Source organism: Eumetopias jubatus, unplaced genomic scaffold (assembly GCF_037043125.1).
Source record: "Eumetopias jubatus isolate StellerSeaLion01/CBP00866 unplaced genomic scaffold, mEumJub1_p1.0 scaffold_7, whole genome shotgun sequence".
In the NCBI taxonomy this organism is placed as follows: domain Eukaryota; kingdom Metazoa; phylum Chordata; class Mammalia; order Carnivora; family Otariidae; genus Eumetopias; species Eumetopias jubatus.
This window is the reverse complement of record NW_028274813.1, coordinates 27158463-27181579: the sequence shown is the minus strand read 5'-3', so window position 1 is coordinate 27181579 and position 23117 is coordinate 27158463. Positions and strand designations below refer to the sequence as shown.

The window sequence follows — 23117 nt, the reverse complement described above, 5'->3', positions numbered from 1 at the left end:
TTTGGATGACGCAGAAGTGTCGCGCGGTTGGTGATTCCGGAAGAAGCAAGAGCGCGGCGTGAACATGGTGAGAGGAGGGTTTAAGAAGTGACTTTGTAAGACCACATTTTAGGGGAGCAGATAGAGCCAATCAGCCGTTAGCCCAATTTCCTCTGTATTACCCTTAATTATTTTCATTCTGATTGTAGTTCTTAAACTGCTCGAGCGGTGCCTGCTCTTCTCTCCTGAGTGGGGACAGGAGGACCAGTTTGGGGCACAGAGGATAAGAGGTGCTGGGTTTTTGAGGGAAGAAGGGAAGGGAATAGACAAAACAAGAGAAAGAACTCAAGAAGATACGATGTATTTCCAATTATTTTAACTCTAAAATTTCTCTTTCAAGGGGAAGCAAAAGAAAACCAGAAAGTATGCGACCATGAAGCGAATGCTTAGTCTCCGAGATCAGAGGCTGTGAGTATCTGGAATCTATTCCCAAAGATATAAGAGTTCAGAGGGCATAAGTAGTAAAAGTTTTATCATTATTTTGTGTTTACGTTAAAAATTATTGTGTCTTGGTTTTATATAGCACAGGATAGTAGGCAAGTGTGTAACAGCCACTTAGATGCTGAGCGATTACTCGGGGAAGGGATGGAAAGTAAACATTTCTGAAGTGTTCGCTCTCTTCCACCAGTTTTTATGTATTTTATTTACGATATCACATTTAAGCCTCCTAGGAGTTTGGTAGGTAGGAATATCTTTGTGTTTTTGCCTTTACACTTCTTATATTACCCAGGGGGAAAAAATGTTAAAATTGTTGAAAGATGGTGAGGTCAGAGACCATTTTTGTCTTGTGTCCCCAGCACCTGCCACTTAAATACTTTTAAAAGAGAGAATGGGAAAACACCTAGATGTCTCCATTTTATAAATCTTACAAGAATCTAAACCACTGTGGGAGAGTGAAATGACATTCCCTATTGTAAACTTCCCTGCTTCAGTGAAGAACAAAGTTAGGAAATAAGGACTGGTCTTGGGGCATCTGGCTGGCTCAGTCAGTAGAGCATAAGACTGTTGATCTAGGGTGGTGAGTGCAAGCCCCACATTGGGCCTAGAGCTTACTTTAGAAAGGAAGGAAGGAAGGAAAGGAAAGAGAAAAGAAAAAAGACTGGTCTTCATTGTGTTTAATAACCTTAGAACAAAGGAATGGCCTTCAGAGTTATTAAATTGTATTCTCAGCCTTTAGTATGTATGTATTATGTAATTTTTAGGGAACTTGCCTCATTGATAATATTTTATTTCCAGTTAAGGGTTAAATTTTGTGTATGTATTTTTACATTTTAGCCTTTTTTAAGAGGCATATGGGGGAAACTTTTTCCTCCCTACTATTGGAACATTTGAGTCTTCAGAAGATAAATGTCAGCCTGTTTCTTCACTGCATTGAAGTGGATTTTGATCCTTAATACGAAGAGCTTCTGACAAAGAAATGATAGTATAACTTTTATTTACCCATTAACAATTTTTTTTTTTTTTAGATTTTGTTTATTTGTCAGAGAGAGCACAAGCAGGGGAGCGGCAGGCAGAGGGAGAAGCAGATTCCCCACTGAGCAGGGAGCCTAATGCAGGACTCAGTCCTAGGACCCTGGGATCATGACCTGACCTGAAGACATGCTCAGCTGACTGAGCCACCCAGGTGTCCCCCCCATTAACAATTTTTATGGATTATTGGCTAGAGATTCTTAAATTTCATTATGTTTAACTGATTAGTTACTTTCAGCCTACTTCCCACACAGTTATTTGTGCTATGGATATTAACATGAAGAAATCACAAAATAGGATGTCCTCTGTAAGCAAAAAAAAAAAAAAAAGAAGGAAGAAAGAAACTTTACATGTTGAATGAGATTATAACTGCAGTGATTTTTTTCTTTTGCAGTTAATTTACTTTCTTTTTTCCTAGTAAAGAGAAGGACAGATTAAAACCTAAAAAGAAAGAAAAGAAAGATCCCAGTGCACTCAAGGAAAGAGAAGTGTGAGTAATCAAAAATTTCAAATTTTCCTTTAAATGTAGAAGAGATAAATTAGAACCATAGAACTCTTAGAAATCCGGGCTCTCCTTAAGCTGTTTTGTAAGCCATCTGTAAGTCTGGCACAACTATGCAAATGAAAGTGATATTAGTGAACATGTTTCCATTCCAGTAGTTCGAAAGTTTTTGGATTTCATGAAGCAGTGAAATTTCCCCTAAAATCTTGGGGATTAGATCTAGAATTATTAATTTTTCTTCTTTGCCAAGATCTTTCAAAAGAAACAGTTGTCACTGTTTAACATACCAGTATTTGATGAAAGATGTTTCACCAAAAATAGTAAGGACAAAATTTCAGAATAAAGGTCATTCCTTTTAAATAAATACACTTAATTTTATGAAACCTCATCATATTTTCTTTATTATCTCATTTTGCCCTGGATTGGTAATGGATATTTCATCACAGGATTTATTAGGATTTATTTCCAATGAATAAGGGAAAAAGCTTAATCTATAGCAAACAGTTCGAAGCAGAACTTGATTTGCATTGTTGATATCAAAGCATCAATGTAGACATTACTTTGTGCTTTGTGTCTTCTTCCTTCAGCCCCCAACATCCTTCCTGCTTATTCTTCCAATATAACACACAGCTGGGCCCACCTTACCACATCCTGGTTGATACCAACTTTATCAACTTTTCCATTAAAGCGAAACTTGACTTAGTACAGTCAATGATGGACTGTCTGTATGCCAAGTGTGAGTATCATACTTTTGCATTTCGTGTCATTTGTACAGAGTAATTATAATTATCCAAATACATGAAAAGAGGGGAGTGGGGTCCTAGTTAGTTGGATTTCTGGTCATTTAATTTGCTCACTATAGCAATGACCATTTTCGGTGAATTGAAATATAATGCAGATGTGACTGGGAGTAATTAAACCTCACAATCAGAATACACTTAGCCCGCTTTGATGTTGTGGACATCAATTTTGAACATGGGATGGGAATTTTTTTTTTTTTTAAGATTTTATTTATTTATTTGACAGAGAGAGACATAGCGAGAGAGGGAACACAAGCAGGGGGAGTAGGAGAGGGAGAAGCAGTTTTCCCTGCGGAGCAGGGAGCCTAATGTGGGGCTCGATCCCAGGCCCCTGGGATCATGACCTGAGCCGAAGGCAGACGCTTAATGACTGAGCCACCCAGGCGCCCCAGGATGGGAATTTTTTGTTTTAGAATTCTGGATTTTAAAATTCTGGGTGAATGAAAATTTATTACATTTTTCAGAATTCTTTTACACTAAGGAGGAAACAGTCTCCATTCCACTCCATTGTGGAAAAGCTAAATAAGGTATTTTGCTATTTATGGTCACAGAACTAGAAGTGATGCTGGTTAACAACTCTTAAGTTTATTCAGTTTGGTATTTATTTGCACCACAAAGGACCAGACGTAGTTTATTTCCACCTGTGTATGCAGTTTACCATTAGTAGCTTTCTCTTGTGTTTGGGTGTCCCCTCCTTCAAGTGATCTTCCTTCACTACCATGAGTAAGAAGAAAATCTAGGCCATGTACAAGGGAATCGCTTCCTAATAATGAGATCTGTTGCATTTTGCAGTGGATTTACATTTATATTTTTTCTAATCATCTAGTTAAAGGTACAAATGAAAACTAGACTTATACTTTGCCATAAAGAATAAATCAAAGGAAAAAATTTGCACGTCCTTTAATTTTTAAAGGATGCTATCTAATGAACATTTATAGAGTGATAGTAATGTAAATGTTTATTGATTTATTGAAACTAATACGTTGGGAAGATGGGCTAAGAAATATGATGAGTAAGAGACCTAAATTCTTTAAATGCCATAAAATTAATAAATATAAAAGTGCATAAGTTTATTATATCAATATATGAAGGTAACCACCAAATGAGAAAAACAGCTAATGAAGTAAAATAGTGGTCTGTAAGGATCAGAACTACTGGGTGGGAAAGGATCAAGGAACAGTAATTTTTTCATACAGACGTCTCCATATTTCTTTTTAAGCTATGTACATGTAATACTTTAATTGTTTTAAGCTTGTAGGGGGTGCCTGGGTGGCTCAGTTGGTTAAGTGACTGCCTTCAGCTCAGGTCATGATCCTGGAGTCCCGGGATCAAGTCCCGCATCGGGCTCCCTGCTCAGCAGGGAGTCTGCTTCTCCCTCTGATCCTCCCCCCTCTCATGTGCTCTCTCTCTCTCTCATTCTCTCTCTCTTTCAAATAAAGAAAGAAAGAAAGAAATCTTTAAAAAATAATAATAATTGTTTTAAGCTTGTAGGAATAATAAAGAATAACCTGAACTGGGGGCCCTACCTGCCTGTGAGAGTGGACTAGGGTGGCCTTGGATGAGGGAAGGCAGTAAACTTTGGTAGACTTTCTGTATTCCCATGGTGTTTTTTGTAACTATAAGTAAAGTATGCTAGCTGCTTATCTAGGAATGCTGTGACCTACTTATAAATGAAATCAATGGAGGGTTCAAGCATGGCCCTTTTAAGGTGAATTGTTTCCTTGACTCTCTAGTTCCATCACTGTTATCTAAATGGTGACCATTTAGGAAAGCTTTCGTCCTAGAGGAGTGCTTTCTCTAGATGTGGATACTTGGAGTACAGCTATAATGTGTACAGCTAAATGCTCTCACTGTGCCTTTCCTTTTCTTTTTTCTTTTTTTTTTTTTGATGTAGTGTTCCAGGATTCATTGTTTGCATATAACACCCAGTGCTCCATGCAGAACGTGCCCTCTTTAATATGCATCACCGGGCTAACCCATCCCCCACCCTCCTCCCCTCTAAAATCCTCAGTTTGTTTCTCAGAGTCCATAGTCTGTCATGGTTCATCTCCCCCTCCAATTTCCCCCCCTTCATTTTTCCCTTCCTACTATCTTCTTGGGTTTTTTTTAACATATAATGTATTATTTGTTTCAGAGGTACAAGTCTGTGATTCATCAGTCTTACACAATTCACAGCGCTCACCATAGCACATACCTTCCCAGTGTCTATCACCCAGCCACCCCATCCCTCCCACCCCCCACCACTCCAGCAACTCTCAGTTTGTTTCCTGAGATTAAGAATTCCTCATATCAGTGAGATCATATGATACTTGTCTTTCTCCGATTGACTTATTTCTCTTAGCATAATACCCTCTAGTTCCATCCACGTCGTTGCAAATGGCAAGATTTCGTTGTGTTTTTTTTTTTTTTGATGGCTGCATGATATCCCATTGTGTATATATATATATATATATATATATATATATATATATGTACCACATCTTCTTTATCCATTCATCTCTTGATGGACATCTTGGCTCTTTCCATAGTTTGGCTATTGTGGACATTGCTGCTGGAAACATTGGGGTGCATATACCCCTTCGGATCACGACATTTGTATCTTTGGGATAAATACCCAGTAGTGCAATTGGTGGGTCATAGGGTAGCTCTATTTTCAACTTTTTGAGGAACCTCCTTACTGTTTTCCAGAGTGGCTGCACCAGCTTGCATTCCCACCAACAGCCTAGGAGGGTTCCCCTTTTTCCGCATCCTCGCCAACATCTGTTGTTTCCTGACTTGTTAATTTTAGCCATTCTGACTGGCGTGAGGTGGTATCTCATTGAGGTTTTGATTTGGATTTCCTGATGCCAAGTGATGTTGAGCACTTTTTCATGTGTCTGTTGGCCATTTGGATGTCTTTGGAAAAATGTCTGTTCATGTCTTCTGCCCATTTCTTGATTGGATTATTTGTCCTTTGGGTGTTGAGTTTGATAAATTCTTTATAGATTTTGGATACTAGCCCTTTATCTGATATGTCATTTGCAAATATCTTCTCCCATTCTTCGGTTGTCTTTTGGTTTTGTTGACTGTTTCCTTTGCTGTACAAAAGCTTTTTATCTTGATGAAGTCCCAATCGTTTTTTTTTTTTCACTTGTTAGCATTTAATGAACGCCCTCAAAGGTGGCTTCAAGCTACTAGAACGCAGGCGCCCCCCGACACCCTTAATCTTCTCCTCTGCTCTTCTACTGAAGAATTTGGCCTTCACGATGACAGGCTGTTTTGGGAGTTTTCCCTTTCCCAAAACTCTGTAGTAGCCCGATCGCACCACATCAATGATAGGAGCAGCTCCAGTCTTGTTTTTGGCAGCATTTACCCGTGTCTGCTCACTGACCAAGGTCCACAGTTTATCAAGGTTGACAGTTGGGCAGAAGCTCTGGTTCCTCTTTAAGTGATAATGTCTCATACCAACTTTTCCAAAGTATCCTGGGTGATATTTGTCGAAGTTGATCCTGTGGTGATGCATGCCACCAGCATTACCCCGGCCTCCTGGGTGCTTCTGGTGCTTGCCGATGCGGCCGTGGCCACGGCTCACGTGGCCCCGAAGTTTCCGGGTCTTCCTCAGTCTGGATGGCATGTCGGCAGCTCAGACGGAAAAGCCCAATAGTTCATTTTTGCCCTTGCTTCCCTTGCCTTTGGCAATGTTTCTAGGAAGAAGTTGCTGCAGCTGAGGTCGAAGAGGTTGGTGCCTGTGTTCTCCTCTAGGATTTTGATGGATTCCTGTCTAACATTTAGGTCTTTCATCCATTTTGAGTCTATTTTTGTGTGTGGTGTAAGGAAATGGTCCAGTTTCATTCTTCTGCATGTGGCTGTCCAATTTTCCCAACACCATTTGTTGAAGTCTCACTGCGCCTTTTTTGAAAACAAACTTATTGGGGCACCTCAACCTTGACTGGTGGCTCAGGCAGTTAAGCGTCAGCTCTTGATTTTGGCTCAGGTCATGATCTCAGGGTTGTGAGATCGAACCCGGTTTTGGGCTCCAAGCTGGACGTGGAACCTGCTTAAGATGCTCTCTCTCCCTCTCCCCACCTCTAAAAAAAAACTTAATAATAATAAATAAAAACTTATTAAGGAAAATACCACTTTCTGTAGTCTTCTATGTAACATAATACCTCAAAGGAAAGGTTGAAGAAACATTCAAGTACAGTACAAATTCAGTTACCTAGGAGATTCCTTAACTGTTTTTAAGCTCTAGCTGTTTAATTTTTCCTCACTTGCCTTTATACCTGAAGGAAGACCTTTATCTTCCTCTTCCCTTGAAGATGCCCCTTTGATCTTTTCATAGCTCCTGGTCCCATTTCTGCCTGATATTCCAAAAAGGGAGGATAGTTAGCTTTCCATCAGCTTTCTTTTCTGCCCATGAGTGCTCTTCCCTGTTACCTTCCCTTTCTTGATATCCTCTTGCTGGGCCTACTTTCCTGCTCCAGATGCAAGCCCTTGCTTGCTCTACTGCCACGTGGCTCTGAAATTGATCCTCTTAAGGTGCGTAAAGCCCTCTGATTCCATGACTGTCTGATCTTACTGATTTCATATCTCCATTTTACAACTGCTTTTTCTTCTGGACATTGTACTTAGTTTAAAATTTAACTTTGTCCGCATTCAAAAATATTTCTGTACTTGTAAAAAAAAAAATCTAGCATAAAAACATTAAAGCTCCCTATAATGCCTTTCCTCAGAGAGGGACAGTGTTTATTTTTATTCTATTTATTTTTTATGTTTTTTTAATAGACTCCACACCCAGTGTGGAGCCCATTGTGGAGCCCATTGCGGAGCCCGTTGTGGGACTTGAACTCATGACCCTGAGATCAAGGCCTGAGCTGAAATCTAGGGTTAGATGCTTAACTGACTGAGCCACCCAGGTGCCCCTCTAAAACTTCGTATACAGTCTCTGTGAATTATAGGTTATTTTTGTTTATTTTATTAATGAAAATGGATCATAGATTATTTACTATTTGTCTTTGTGCCTTTTTTAACAGCTCTGAGATATAATTCACATACCATTTAAAGTGTATGATTCAATGGCTTTTAGCATATTCAAAGTCAATTTTAGAATATTTTATTACCCAAAAAGAAACTCTAACCTCTTAACCATCATCCCTACCTTTCCCATTTCCCTCCCTAGACAACCACTAATTTGCAGTCTGTCTCTATAGATTTGCCTGTTTTGGACATTTCATTAAAATGAGATCATATAATATTTTGTGCTCTTCCATTTAGCATGTTTTCAAGGCTTGTCTGTGTTAAAGCATGTATCAGTACATACTTATTTTCATTACCAAATAATCCATTGTGTGGCTAGATTATTCGTCCATTTTTTCTTACTTTTTATGTTGAACAAATAACAAATACATCTTTTTTTAATGGTTTTTTATTTATTTGAGAGAGAGAGAGCGTGTGCACACAGGAGCTGGGGTGGGGGATGGGAGGGCAGAAGGAAGGAGAAGCAGACTCCTGCTGAGCAAGGAGCCCAACTTGGGGCTCCATCCCAGGACCTGAGCCAAAGGCAGACATTTAACCAGCTGAGCCACCCAGGTGCCCCTTGAACAAATATATCTTGAACGTTTTGCTGTGTCAGTATATATAGTGGACCTCATTCTTTTTTTTAATTCACATAGTATTTATATGATTTTTAAAGGTCGATATCCTATTAGATATTTTGGATTACTTGCAGTTTTTACCTTATTATAAATAAGGCTGTTTTAGTGAATATCTATGTGAATATGTGTCTGTTAGGGTAGAGTAATTCTTTAGGATGCATTTCCGGCAGCTGTATTGCAATATCAAGGGGTATGTATATTTTCTTATTTTAACAGGTATTGCAAAATTGCCCTAAAATAGTGGTATACATTTTTGTGTGAGAATACCTGTTTCCTCGGTATTGGGTATTTTCCTTGTTTAATCTTTGCCACTCTAATAGGTAGAAAATAAAATATTGTTTCAGTTTATAGCTCTTTAATTAGGAGTGAGATTGAGCACCCTTATGCTCATTGACCATTCTGTGTCTTTCTCTATGACCTGAAGGGTATGAACTGAAATGTGGTGTGGTGGTTAAGAATCCAGTCTATAGTGTGGACTCTGAGAAACAAACTGAGGGTTCTAGAGGGGAGGGGCGTCGGGGGATGGGTTAGCCCGGTGATGGGTATTAAAGAGGGCACGTATTGAATGGAGCACTGGGTGTTATACGCAAACAATGAATCATGGAACACTACATCAAAAATTAATGATGTAATGTATGGTGACTAACATAACATAATAAAATAAAATTAAAAAAACAAAAAAGTCTATAGCCTGACTGCCTCCATTCAAATTTCGGCTTCACCATTTGCTTCTACTTATTTCTTTGTGCCTTAGGTTCCTGATCTATAAAATGGGGATGATAATAATAACAATGCTACCTGATAGGAATTATTCTGAATATGAAGTGAGCTATCCTCATAAAGTGCTTGGCCCAGTGTCTGGCAAATAGCACATAACTTAAGCTATCATTACAAGCTCTTTGTATGTTAAAGAAATTCGCCCTTTGATCAAAGTGTAGAAATATTTTTCCTAGTTTATTTGTATTTTGATATGATTTTGATAGCTGTCAAACAGAAGTGTTCTGTTTTTATGTGATCAAATTTACATTTTCTGATTAATTGCATGGTTTCTTTTGGTTCATATTTAAATTTTTTTCCATCTAGAATTTATTTTAATATAGAAAGAATGACAGGGACCCAGCTTAATTTTTGCCCCCAGGCGCATTCATGACACTTTATGAATCTGTAGTGTGGGGTTGGGACCGTTCGGTTCTCTAGTTTCCTCATCAGTAGGGATTTTATTCACCTCTAGTTCTCATTGTTCATTTCAGTGTGTTATTCTGTCATTCCAGAAGCCTCATGGGTCTTTTAAAGACTCTAAATAGGATATAATTCAGACTAAAACCAAAGTTTCTTTACAAGTTCTGTTATTAATATGTATTTTTTTTTCCTGGCAGGTATCCCTTGTATAACTGACTGTGTAATGGCTGAAATTGAAAAACTGGGGCAAAAGTATCGAGTGGCTCTAAGGTAGGAAGGAGCTAGTCTAGATTGGTATACTGAAGATTCTTTTGATCCTCTTTCATCTGTTTGCTGTGTGAAGATTTCTTGGATAATTAGTTTAAATATGAAAAACTAGTTAACTATTTATGATCAAGAAAGCAAACATTTGAAGGTTAAAGAATTTTAAGCTGAAAATTTTTTTTAAAGACTTTATCTATTTATGTGAGAGAGAGCCTGAGCTGGGGTGGGGGAGGGGGCGGCGGTGGGCAGAGAAGAGGGAGAAGCAGGCTCCCCCCTGAGCAGGAAGCTGGCCAGTCCCCACGGCTCTATCCCAGGAGCCCAAGATCATGACCTAGCCGAAGTCAGACACTAAACCGACTGAGCCACCTAGGCACCTTAAGCTGAAGTTTTTTGAATGCAGTTAGGTAGTCATATTGGTCTTGTAGGCCTCCTTTTAAGTTCCTCTAGATTTCCAATTAGAAAGTGTCTTTTTATTAGTTATCTAGATATCTCTTTTAGAATCTCACACTTAAAGGATTCACATTCTGAGTTTTGAGCTTACTCTAGAAAGTACACTTGAATTAAAAGTAGTGGTTCCCAAAATATGGTCCATGGACCCCTAGGAGTCCAAAGATCTTTGCAGGGAGCTTAACAAAACTATTTTCATAATAATATCAAGACGTTGTCTTTGTCACTGTGCTGACATTTATACTGATGGCAGAAATGCTGGTGCCTTAGTACCAATCAAGACAGTGGACCCCAATAATGTTAGTAGACTTCGTATTCTTCACTGCCACTCACTGGCAGTTAAAAACAAAAAACAAAAACAATGCAGGGGTGCCTGGCTGGCCCAGTCAGTAGAGCATGCAACTTTTGATCTCGGGATTACAAATTTGAGCCCTGAATTGGGTGTTTTAGAGATTACTTAAAAAACCTTAGGGGCACCTGGGTGGCTCACTCATTAAGCGTCTGCCTTTGGCTCAGGTCATGATCCCAGAGTGCTAGGATCGAGCCCTGCGTTGGGCTCCCTGCTCAGAGGGAAGCCTGCTTCTCCCTCTCCCATTCTCCCTGCTTGTGTTCCCTCTCTCACTGTCTCTCTGTCAAATAAATAAAATCTTCAAAAAAAATTTTTTTAAATAAATACAATCTTTAAAAAAAAGCCCCAAAACAGAGTCCCTTAAGAATATCCTTGATGAAGCAGTAAAATTTGTTGACTTTGCTAAATGTGACCCTAGAGTACACATCAGTATTCCTTTTGATGAAGTGTAAAATACACCTACAGCACTTCTGCTGCATACCCAAGACTCAAGCTTGCCTCAGTGAAAAGCATTTGTGCTTGTTTGAGTTGTGAGCCAAACCAGTTGCTTTTCATGGAATATCATTTTTATGTGACGAATAAGTGACAAACACTGATTTTTCAGACTGTATTTTGCAGATAGTTTCTCAAAAATTAATACAGTGAATCTGTTACTTCAAGGAAACAACTTAACAGTATTAGTTACCAATGATAAAATTCAAGCTTTCAAGTGAAAATTAGAGCTTTGAGTATATGTGCTGCTGAAGTGAGCACTGAAAATTAGAGTTTTGAGAAATCATGAGCTTATCACATTCCCAATACTAAAGACCTTTCTGTTGAGACCAGTGGATACTGAGTATGATTTTTTTGGTATTGTATAATGAAATGTGTTAATATTTGGGAAGATTTGTGTGATTCAATGAGTTGGTATTTTCCAAATGATCAATGAATAATATTACAAAATCATGCATGGGTAAAAGATTCAATCAACGTCCAAGATGTATCAGTGAATTTGTGCGTCTCTTTGTGTGTCACCTTTTAGAGTTATAAATTACGTACTGTAAAATTCACCAAGTTTAATTGTATAATTTGCTGGGCTTGGCAAATGTGTACAGTTATGGAACCACCATCATAGTCATGAAATAGAACATTTCCATCACTCCAGAAGTGTGATTCCATTTATACGAAATTCCAGAAAAGGCAAAACTATACTAATAGAATATAGTGGTTAACTGGACCTGAGCATGAGAAAAGTGGATTAACTGCAGAGGGACACAAGGAACTTTTTGTAGTGACAGAAATGTTCTATATCTCAATTATGGAGATAGGGACATGGATATATAGATTTGTCAAAACTCGTCAAATTTTACACATACTATCAGTGAATTTTATTATTTTTCATTTATACCTAATAAAGCTAGTTTTTTTAAAGGCAAAGAAAAATGGGAATCCAATGTATGAGTGGTAGCACTGTTTAGCTGAATGGGAAAGTGATAAACTATTAAAATATTGATTATCACTGTAGAAAGAAATAAAACTGGGTTCTTACCTCTTTCACAAAAATCAGTTCCAAATAGATTAAGTATCTAGACTTTTACAGAAAATATAGAGAATATCTTAGTGATTTTGGAGTGGGCAGGGCTTTCTGAAGAAGTCCAAACCATAATGGAAAACTAATCAATCTGACTATATTGAAATCGAATACTGGGACACCTGGGTAGCTCAGTTGGTTAAGCATCTGTCTTGGGCTCAGGTATGATCTCAGGGTCCTGGGATCAAGCCCTGTATAGGACTCCCTACTTAGCAGGGAGTCTGCTTCTCCCTCTGCCCCTCCCCCTGTTTGTGCTCTCTTGCGCTCTCTGTCAAATAAATAAATAAAATCTTAAAAAAAAAGAAATTGAATACTACTTTATAACAAAAGACAGCATAAACAAAGCAAAACAATAAGTCACAGATAGTGAGAAGATACTAGTAATGCATATAATCAACAAAGGGTTTATTTTCAAAATACATAAAAAACTACAAATCCATAAGAAAAAGACAAAATCCTTAAATTCACAAGGAGATATCATTTCATACCCAGCAGATTGGCAAGAATTGAAAAGTCTACTTAACAATGCCATGAATAGTTGGGACTGGGGACCAGTGGGAATTCTCATATTCAACAGATAAGGATGTAAAGTGGACAGTCACTTTGGAGAGCAATTTGGCAATATCACTGCAGAAAGTTCTGTCTTCTCAGCCCTGTTTCACTCTCCTCTGCACAAACACTCTCTCCCTACCAAAGATATGCTTGCTCTTCCCTGAACACCAATGAACCATTTTATAGATGGTTGGTGCCCTGTTTGGAACATGCCTGCCCTCGCTTTGTGTGGAATATTCTTTCATCTTTATTTTATTTAATCTCCATATAATTTTTTTTAAGTATACCAAATTCTCAGTGACTTAGCTCTGAACTACTGCAATATGGAATATTTTTCTTGCCCTTGGTACCTATGTGCTGTCTTGTAGTTTTATTCAGTTTGTGACTCATCATTATGTAATAGGAAGAACATGGTTCTGGGAATCACAGACTTGGGGTTTTTCTTTTTTCAAATTTGTATGAAAATAACATGTTTGATTTATTTATGGCAAACAATATAAACACGTATATACACTAAAAAGTAGAAGTCCCCCGGCATGTTCACACTTTGTCCATTCTTCCACCCTAATGGTAACAACTGGGAAGGGTTAGTGTATAGTTAGTATATGTTTTTCCAGACCTTTTTTCTAAGCAAATGCGAGTGTAGAGAAAGACAATGAAAGAGATTTATATTTCCTTAATTGAGTCGTATATTGTTCAATGACTTTTTTTATTCAACAGTTTGAATTTTTTTGAGTTTGTTTATTCAGCAAGGCTTCCATGTTGGTACAGATAGCTCTCTCTTTTTTTTTTTAAACAGGGTGGGGCATCAAAATATATTTAACTTTTACCTTGCTGATGGATATTCAGACTATCTGCAGTTGTTCACTGTTATAAAGTGTTCTGTAGTGGCCATCCTTCTGCCTATATTCTTGCACATTTGTGGAAGACAGCTTCTAAAAGTGAAATGGTTAGGTTAAAATTGTTTGGTTTTGAATCCTGGCTTTTCCCACCTGTGTACTTAGAACAAGTTAATTAATCTCTCTGAATCTGCTTCCTCATTTGTAAAATGGAAACGTAATTCAAAGTTCTGTGAAGATTACCTGACCTAAGGCACGCCAGCTTCTCTCTCAGTTGTCTTTCCAATTAGAAGATAAGTTGCAGGAGGTGAGAGTTGCTTTAAAATCTGTACATAGATCAAGTCACTCTTATTTCACAGATAAAGAGTCAGAAAGTTATCCAATTGCCTGAATTGTTGTTAATCCAGTTTTGTAACCCTTTAGGATTGCCAAGGATCCAAGATTTGAACGATTACCATGCACACACAAAGGAACCTATGCAGATGACTGCTTAGTACAGAGAGTAACTCAGGTATCATCAGTTTTTAAATGTTGACTTTGTGCTTCACAGGAAGCGTAGGTGCCCTCATTTACTTGAGGAAGTGGATTGGAAATGTATACTGTACCTGTAATGGGAAAATCACAGGCTTGGGGAGGAGACATGGATTTCAAATCTCAGCACCTACATTTAATTGGGTATGTGATTTGGGGCACTTACTGATTCTTTATTCCACCAATCATCTCTATAAAATGCTTTAAGTGAGTGAGTGTACATATAATACCAGGTTTCACCTCCCTGTGAATCAGAAATCATCCATTTCCATTACTCCCCATGCAGGAATTTTGTTCCTCTCCACCATGCCCAAGCAAGTGTTTCTCACTTACATCTGAGTGTCCTAGGATGCTGTCTTACAAGTACCTGGAATAACTAGGTTTTTGCTTCTTCTGTTCTGGCCTCCTTGTCAAGCAACACAAGAACTTCTGCCATTGATTGTCCTTACTGGAGCCTCCTCTGCTGGGGATAATCATCTCCGTCTGGTGACCACACTGCCATCCCTTTAGCCACTCCATCCCATGGGGTGGAGACAGCATTTGCCTTAACTTCCGACAGCACAGCTGACACCAGGCTACAACTCTTTTCAAGATTGAATGGGAGATTGGGGTGTGATGGAAGTAAAATATAATACAGCTGGCAGTTAAATGGTACTGCTTTCAGAACTCCTAGGCTCGTCCTGGAGATCCATTCTGGTTTCATGGCTGAGGAAGTAGCCTACCTCCACCACCAGGAGCTCTCAGAGTAGGCCCAAGCCCAGAGATTCCAGGAAAGGCAAAAGCTGTGCCCTCCGGTCTAAGGCATTTACTCTGCCTTTGCATTGAGTCTTTTGGGGTGTTTCCCCAAACCAAGAAATCATCTGCCCTAAATGTGAAAGTCCCTTCCACTTATGAGACAAAAAACAGTTTGCAGCTTTTAAATAGTTTTTCTGTCTTCTCCCCCTCAAGATTCTTAGAGCTACATTCCCCCTTGGCAACTTGTTACGTGTTTTATAAATAGGAGCTCCTAGATCATAGTAGGTACTCAACAAATTATTAAGACCTTTCCTTCGCTAATTACTGTGAAAATGAGTAATTCTCTAGATTAGCCAATGTACCATTATTCAGTATCACTAAGTAGACTCAATGTGTGAACACTCAATGGTGTCTCTTGCAGCACAAGTGTTACATTGTGGCCACAGTTGACCGGGACCTTAAACGAAGAATCCGGAAGATCCCTGGAGTTCCCATCATGTACATTTCTAACCATAGGTGAGAACTGTCTCTTGGGGGAAGCGATTAAAAGTATATAGCTGATACCAATTAAAAATGAGGTCAGGTTATAGGAAGATTTGAAAGCAATTGCTGTATCAAAGGCTCACATAGTTATATTTGAAGAAATGAGACAAAGTAACAAGAACAAGGGCAAAAGATAAAACTACGATTTGGGAATGAGGCAGACATTCCCATTGCTACAGTAAGATTACTAGAAGAAATAGAGATGTGTAGCTCTAAATACAAAGCAGTATTTGAAATTAAGCTAATCTTTTTGGCCAGAAATATCTTTTTTTTTTTTTGAAAGCCTAGTATATGTGATCATCACCTTATCTGGGAAACTAAAAGCTTATTTAAAAATAAAACAAACAAACTGATCTTTATCCTGCTTGGATGTTCCCATGTTAGTGCTCAGTCTATTACTGTCTCGCTTTTCAACCTGGGAAGAACACAATATAGTGGGAGGAGTTGGGCTTACCTGGACTTAGTGCCTGGCTCCCTCACTTGTTAACTTTCTGACTTTGAAGAATAAAGATATTAAAGTCAGCATTTTGCTATAAATTATTCATTATGATATCCCTTTAAAATGTTCCCACTGACAAAAAGGATTCATAGTGGGGAGGCGAAAGTGTTGCAGTCAGTAAAGGATGGGTTTTTAGGTGGGTTCTGGACCCACCTTTCTTACCAGTGTTAATTTTTTGTCCTGATCAGGTACAACATTGAGCGGATGCCAGATGATTATGGAGCACCTCGGTTCTAATTCTTAAAAGATAGAGTTCCTCTGCCTTCCTTTACCAACTTTTTCTGTTGCCAGTTCATATTAGCAATATGCTGTAGCATGAATTATTCTTCTTACCCATTTGCTCTGTTATGAGCTGACTGTAGTTAAATACACTCACTTTTTGATGTTTTGAAATTGATATTTTGTATCATTTTAAATATTGTTGCATCTTTTTATAAATCAGATGATTGCTCATATAATTTGATGGTTGTTGTTTTATATTGACTTACTCAACAAATACTTATTAAGGTTATACTAGGTACTTAATAAGGTATGGTCCTGCCCTGAAGACATTCGTATTATTATAGGGGAAAAGAGAAACATATATATGAATAAATATAGTAATATAATGATGCCACGTTAAAAGTATGAGGGAATAGACCTGTATGTGAAAAAATAATGATTTCTTTCTAGTTGGTTAGAGTGGGAAGGAAGGGAAGGCTAGAGGTAGTAATGTTTGAGTTATCTTTAAAAATGAATAAGTGCTTGCCCAGTATATGAAGTAAAGAAAATGAGGCATAGGAAGCATATGAACAAAAGCACAGAGACATGGATGTTAACGTGGAATGATTGCTTGGCCTGCACATACAACTACCAGAAGGTTTTTCTAACTAGAAGATAGGGGAAAGAGACTGTACCCACATCTGAGACTCCAGGGGTAGGAGGTGGCTGGGAGGGGGCCTTATATGACATGCTAAAAGGTTTGGACTTGATTGTGAGGTCAACAGGAGCTTACTAAAATTAACAAGATCAGATATTTTAAATGACCACAAGGTAGTGTAAGAATAGACAAATAGATCATTGAAGTAGAATAGAAAGTCCATAAACAGACTGATAAATTTATAGCAAGTTGGTATATCATCAAGATAGTATTTCAAATCTGTGGGAAAAGGAAATTTTAAGGCCAAATAGTGTGGAGTAATTCTTAGTGGGGTTAGAATCCTGATTCCACCAGTTACTATCTGTATGAGTTGGGCATAGTACGTAACCATTTGGTGCCTTCCTTGCTCCCTCTTTAAAATGTGTTGTCTAGGGCGCCTGGGTGGCTCAGTTGGTTAAGCGACTGCCTTCGGCTCAGGTCATGATCCTGGAGTCCCGGGATCGAGTCCCGCATCGGGCTCCCTGCTCAGCAGGGAGTCTGCTTCTCCCTCTGACCCTCTTCCCTCTCGTGCTATCTCTCATTCTCTCTCTCTCAAATAAATAAATAAAATCTTTAAAAAAATAAATAAATAAAAAATAAAATGTGTTGTCTAATTCTCAAAACAAACCTGGTAAGATGGAATGAAATCGAATAGTACATGACACAATTTAATTATTGTTCAGTAAATGTCAGTGATTATTATAGTTGGCTATCCATCTGAAAAAAGTTTTTGTATATGTGCTGCCGAAGCGAGCACTGAAAAAAGTTTTTGTATTCCTACTTCATACCCTTCATAAGAATACGTTTCAAGTGGATCAAAGACCTGAACTTTTTTCTTAAGCTATGGAAGTCTTAGAAAAAACACAAAATGCCTATAATCTTTGGATAGAATTCTTAGATGGAGAATGTAAAAGCCATAAAAGAAAAGATTGGTAAGTGTGACTATATTAAAATTATAGATTCTGTGCAAGGCAGCCCCCCCAAATTAAGACAAGTGGCTGACCAAAAGATCTTCCAATATATATAACAAGGGTATGAAGAAATGAGTAGTCGTGCAGTGCTGAGAAGAGTGCAGATATAACCGTTTTAGACAGAAGTTTGGCAAGAGACATTAAAAATTACAGATACCCAAGGAGCCCAATTCTATTTTTGGGTTATTTATAGGTTATTATACGGGTGATTTTCTTTAATATACATGGTTAGTGTGACGTAAGCACATAAGTACAATATAAATGTGTAAAGAAACATTCACACATGGGAACAAGGAAGCATCTAGAAGCATCTTATTTCACCACTATTTATAATAGAGAAAAATTGAGAAGAATGTAAATTCCCATCAAAAGAATCTTAACTATGTTACATCTCTACAGTTAACCCTTGAACAATGCAAGGGTTGGGGGGCTGGTGCCCACACAGTTGAAAATCTGAGTATAACTTTTGATTCCCCAAAAACTTACTAATAACCTACTCATGATTGGAAGCCATAGTGGTAGCATAAACAATTAATGCTTATTTTGCATGTTATATGTATTGTACACTATAGTCTTACAATAACCTAGAGAAAAGAAAAGGTTAAGAAAATCATAAGGAAGAGCAAATATTTCTAATATTTCTAATACTGTATCAAAAAAAAAAATCCATGTATAAGTGGACCCATGCCGTTCACATCGGTATTGTTCAAGGGTTAGCTATACTGTGGAATGTCATGAGCATTTGAAAAGAAGTAGGTTTAAAAATGGGCAAAAGACTTGAATAGACAGTTCTCTGAAGAAGATATGCAGATGGCCAACAAGCACATAAAAAGATGCTTACTATCACTAATCATTAGGGAAATGCAAATCAGAATCACAATGAGATACCACTGCATACCTATTCATATGGCTACTATTAAGAATAAATAAATAATGAGTGTTGACAAGGATATGGAGAAATTGGAACTGTTGTGCATTGTTGGAAATGTAAAATGGTACCGTCATTAGAGAAAACAGTATGGCGATTCCTGGAAGAATTAAAAATAGAATTACCATATGATCTGGCAATTCCACTCCTGAGTATAAACAAAAGAATCGACTCAGGATCTTAAAGAGATATTTGCACATCTATGTTCACAGCAGCACTATTCACAATAGCCAAGAGGTGGAAGCAATCCAAATGTCCATCAATAGATGAACGAATAACCAAAATTGGTATATACATACAATGGAATACTATGCAACCTTAAGAAGGAAGGAAATTCTGACACATGCTCCAACATGGATGACCCTTGAGTAAGTGAAATAGGACCAAAAGATAAATACTATGATCCCACTTATGAAGTATCTACAATAACTGAATTCATAGAGAAAAGGTAGAAAGGTGGTTACCAGGGGCTGGAGGGAGTGGGGAATGGGGAGTTTAATGAGGATGGAGCCTCAGTTTCCCAAGACAAAAAGATTTGTGGAGATTGGTTGCACAACATTGTAAATGTACTTAACGATATTGAACTATATACACTTAAAAATGGCTAAAATGGTAAATTTTATGTATATTTTACCACAATTAATAATAATCAGAGCTATGTTACTTACTTGACCTAATGTTAAAAAGAAGAAACTCGTAGAACAATTAGGTATGGTGTGTTACCTGTTTTACTTTTTTTTAAACCACAAAATTACACAACTGTTTTATATGGTAATATACATATATGGATAGTAGAAGGTCTGAAAATAATTCTTTTCCTACCCTCCCTTCTCTGCTAACAGTATTCCTCTTAGAGAAAACCATTGTTATAGGACTGGATTGTGGCTCACTCCTACCCCAGCACATAATATGGATGTTTCATCTTCCTGGTTAGACCAATCAGAATATTCTTATTCCCTTTGCCATTGCGATTATTTCAAACCTGGGAGATCAAACTAAAGCCAAATAGTCTTAACCAGAGCTTTTACTGGAAAGTTGTTCTTTTTCTGTGGGAGAGCTGTCAGGTAATGCATGCTTTGAAACTGAGTGATCATATCTGCCAATATGTTGGAAAAGCCAACCTGGGTTTTACTTAGATTACATAGTCAAACTTAATCCTAACTAACGTAAGATAACATGTCTCCTCAACCAACAGAGAGAAGAAATGAAAAGGGGAACTCAATCATTAAAAAAAAACCTCCAAAAAAAAAAAACGTTTTGTCAAAACCCAATGAACTGCATCACTGGAGATTTGCACATTTTGCTATCTGTAAATTGAAAAGAAAAAAAAATGCAGAAGAGGGGAGGGAAGAAGAAATAATGGTAAATAGAAAACATAAAGTAAGATGGTAGAGAAAGGTTCAAATGCACAGTAGTCATGATGAATGTGACTGAATAAGTTTTCTTATTAAAAGACAAGTGCACAGGGCGCCTGGGTGGCTCAGTTGGTTGGGCGACTGCCTTCGGCTCAGGTCACGATCCTGGAGTCCCGGGATCGAGTCCCGCATCGGGCTCCCTGCTCGCGGGGAGTCTGCTTCTCCCTCTGACCTTCTTCCCTCTCATGCTCTCTCTCTACCATTCTCTCTCTCTCTCAATAAATAAATAAAAATCTTTAAAAAAAAAAAAAAAAGACAAGTGCACAGGGCCCCTGGATGGCTCAGTCAGTTAAGCGTCTGCCTTTGGCCCAGGTCATGATCCAAGAGTCCTGGGATCGAGTCCCACATCAGGGTCCCTGCTCAGCGGGGAGTCTGCTTCTCCCTCTGCCTTTCCCCCCGCTCGTGTGTGCTCTCTCTCTCCCTCTCTCAAATAAATAAATAAAATCTTTAAAAAAAAACTGCACAGGTTGGATATTTTTTAAATCTTATGACTGTGATATTACAAAACACGCCTAAAACAAAATGACACAGAACAGTTGGACGTGATAGGAAAATACACTTACTGCACAACCCAGTAATTCTACTCCTAGGAAATCTACCCAAGAGAAATGAAAACAATATTCACACAAACACTTGGACACCAGTGTTTATATTATCTTTAGTCATAAGAGATAAAAACTGGAAACAACCCAAGTATCTATGGACAAGTAAATGGATAAATTGTGGTGCATTCACACAATTGAATACTATTTAAAAAGAAATGAACTGATAAAGCAACATAGATGAATCTTAAAATCATCAAGTTGAGCAAAAGAGGCCAGACACAAAAAAATATATACTATACGATTCCATTTATGAGACTCTAGAAAGACTAATCTATAGTGATAGTAAATCATTAATTACCTGAGGTGGGGATGGCAGGTTGGCTGTACAGATACAAAGGAATTTGGGGGGGTTATGGAAATGTTCTGTATTTTTATTGTTGTGATGGTTACTTGGATATATTGATTTGTCAAAATGCATTGACACATGAGTGCAAAATGAGTGCATTTTGTTGTGCATAGCTTATACTTAAGTAAATTAAAAGATGGGAAAAGATAACAAAAATATGCTGTTTGAATATGCAATATGGAACATATAGAGGGTTTTTTAGTGGCATAACATCAATTTTATGAACAGTCCATGTACACTTGGAGGGGCGCCTGGGTGGCTCAGATGGTTAAGCGTCTGCCTTCGGCTCAGGTCATGATCCCGGAGTCCTGGGATCGAGTCCTGCATTCCCGCATCGGGCTCCCTGCTCCCTGGGAGCCTGCTTCTCCCTCTGCCTCTCTCTCTCTGTGTCTCTCATGAATAAATAAATAAAATCTTTAAAAAAAAAAACAGTCCATGTACACTTGGAAAGGAGGTACAGTCTCTATTATCAGGATATTATCAGGGTAAAAGTTTTGATATTTATCCTTAAGATCTACTTGATTGTTTAGGTCTTCTGTATCTTCTTATTTTGACTCTGATCTGTGTCAAGCTGAGAGGAACGCATTAGTTTCCTAATATTAGTATGTTTTGTTTATTTCCCCTTGTACTTCTTAAAGTTTCCACTTGATGAAAGTTGCTACTGTGTTTTGTGCATGGGTTCTCATAACTGATATATTTCTTGTGAATTGTAGCCTTTAACATTATATTGTATCCATTTTGTCTCATTTAATGCATTTGGGCCTGAATTCTATTTTGTCTGATACTAAGAACAGGATCTCTGCTTTCTCTTTCTTATTTCTTTTTTGTAATGCATTTGCCTTTTATACCTTTGGCTATCCTTTTATTTTTAGCCTTTTTTGTGAATTCCTTATCCCGAAACTGAGGTGACCTTGTGTGGCTTATCTTGTAGACAGAATTGCTAGAAACCAGTCATTTCTATGTGCTCTTTTTTCTTTCTTTTTCTGAGTGAGAGTATTCACTGTGGTTGTCCTGTTCCTGTTCCAACAATTGTGTATTTGGTATATGAGGGCAGATAATTTGCCCTCTTGGTGCATAGGTCTTTAGATCAAGAAAAGCCACACCTCCTGATAATGATAATACTACATATAGTACATAATGATATACTACATATACATATGCTTTACCTAGATATCCTGGACTTTGAGCATGATGTCATGACTGGACAAGATTTTGAGGATGTCTCTGTGGGGGAGGGGGGTTGGCCTCTGGTAAGGAAAGTGAGAAAGTGAGCTCAACATTTGGTAACTAAAAGGGTGGAGTGTTGCAGTTGATTTGTGCTGTTCAGCAAATATATCCAACTCTCTGTTTTATGGACCCAGGGTGGGACTGCTCTCCCCCACCAGCTTTGAAGTTAGGTGTGGCAATGTGAGTGAAGATGACATACTCATTTCTAGGCAGACACTTTAAAAGTCATTGCGTGATCAGCTTTGCCCCCTTTGTTTTTTCTTGACAGTCATGAAAACAAAGATGGAAACTTGCTTTGCCTGGATCCCAGCCTAATGATGGGAATATTAGAGTGAATGATAAATAAGCATTTGTTATTTTAAGCTATGAGATTTGGTTGGCTTTTTGTTTGTTTTTATTACTGTAGCATAACTTAGCCTGTATCAACTGATAAAGCACATGTTAAAAAGTCTGGGTTAGAATAATTAGACAAGAAAAAGAAATAAAAGGCATCCAAATAGGAAATGAAGGAGTAAAATTCTCTCTGTTCACAGATGATGTGATATTATATGTAGAAAGCCCTAAAGAAACCATTTTTTTAAAGTTTTTATTGCAATTCCAGTTAACATACAGTGTAATATTAGTTTCAGGTGTACCAAAGAAACGACTTGTAAACATGTTAGAACTAAATGTTTCAGCAAAGGTTCAGGACACAAAATCAACATGGAAAAATTAGTTGCACCTCAGTATATTAACAATGATCAATTCAAAAACAAATTAAGAAAACAATCCCAGG

At 37.9% G+C, this 23117-nt stretch overlaps 1 protein-coding gene and 1 pseudogene across 2 annotated transcripts; one reads left to right on the top strand and one right to left on the bottom strand.

The window, feature by feature from the left end:
- The first annotated feature begins 9 nt into the window (after window positions 1-9).
- FCF1 (FCF1 rRNA-processing protein) lies at window positions 10-17392 on the top strand. Of its 2 annotated transcripts, XM_028102041.2 has the most exons (9): window positions 34-67; window positions 189-269; window positions 380-447; window positions 1928-1999; window positions 2599-2747; window positions 9821-9893; window positions 14068-14155; window positions 15332-15426; window positions 16141-17392. In XM_028102041.2, the coding sequence occupies exons 3-9, from the start codon at window positions 413-415 to the stop codon at window positions 16187-16189; spliced, it is 561 nt and encodes a 186-aa protein (XP_027957842.1). In that variant the 5' UTR covers window positions 34-67; window positions 189-269; window positions 380-412; the 3' UTR covers window positions 16190-17392. The 2 variants fall into 2 exon arrangements, with proteins under 2 accessions (XP_027957832.1, XP_027957842.1); XM_028102031.2 differs by lacking the exon at window positions 189-269 and having other exon boundaries at window positions 10-67.
- On the bottom strand, window positions 5977-6433 carry LOC114207967 (large ribosomal subunit protein uL15 pseudogene; annotated as a pseudogene).
- Window positions 17393-23117: the final 5725 nt, after the last annotated feature.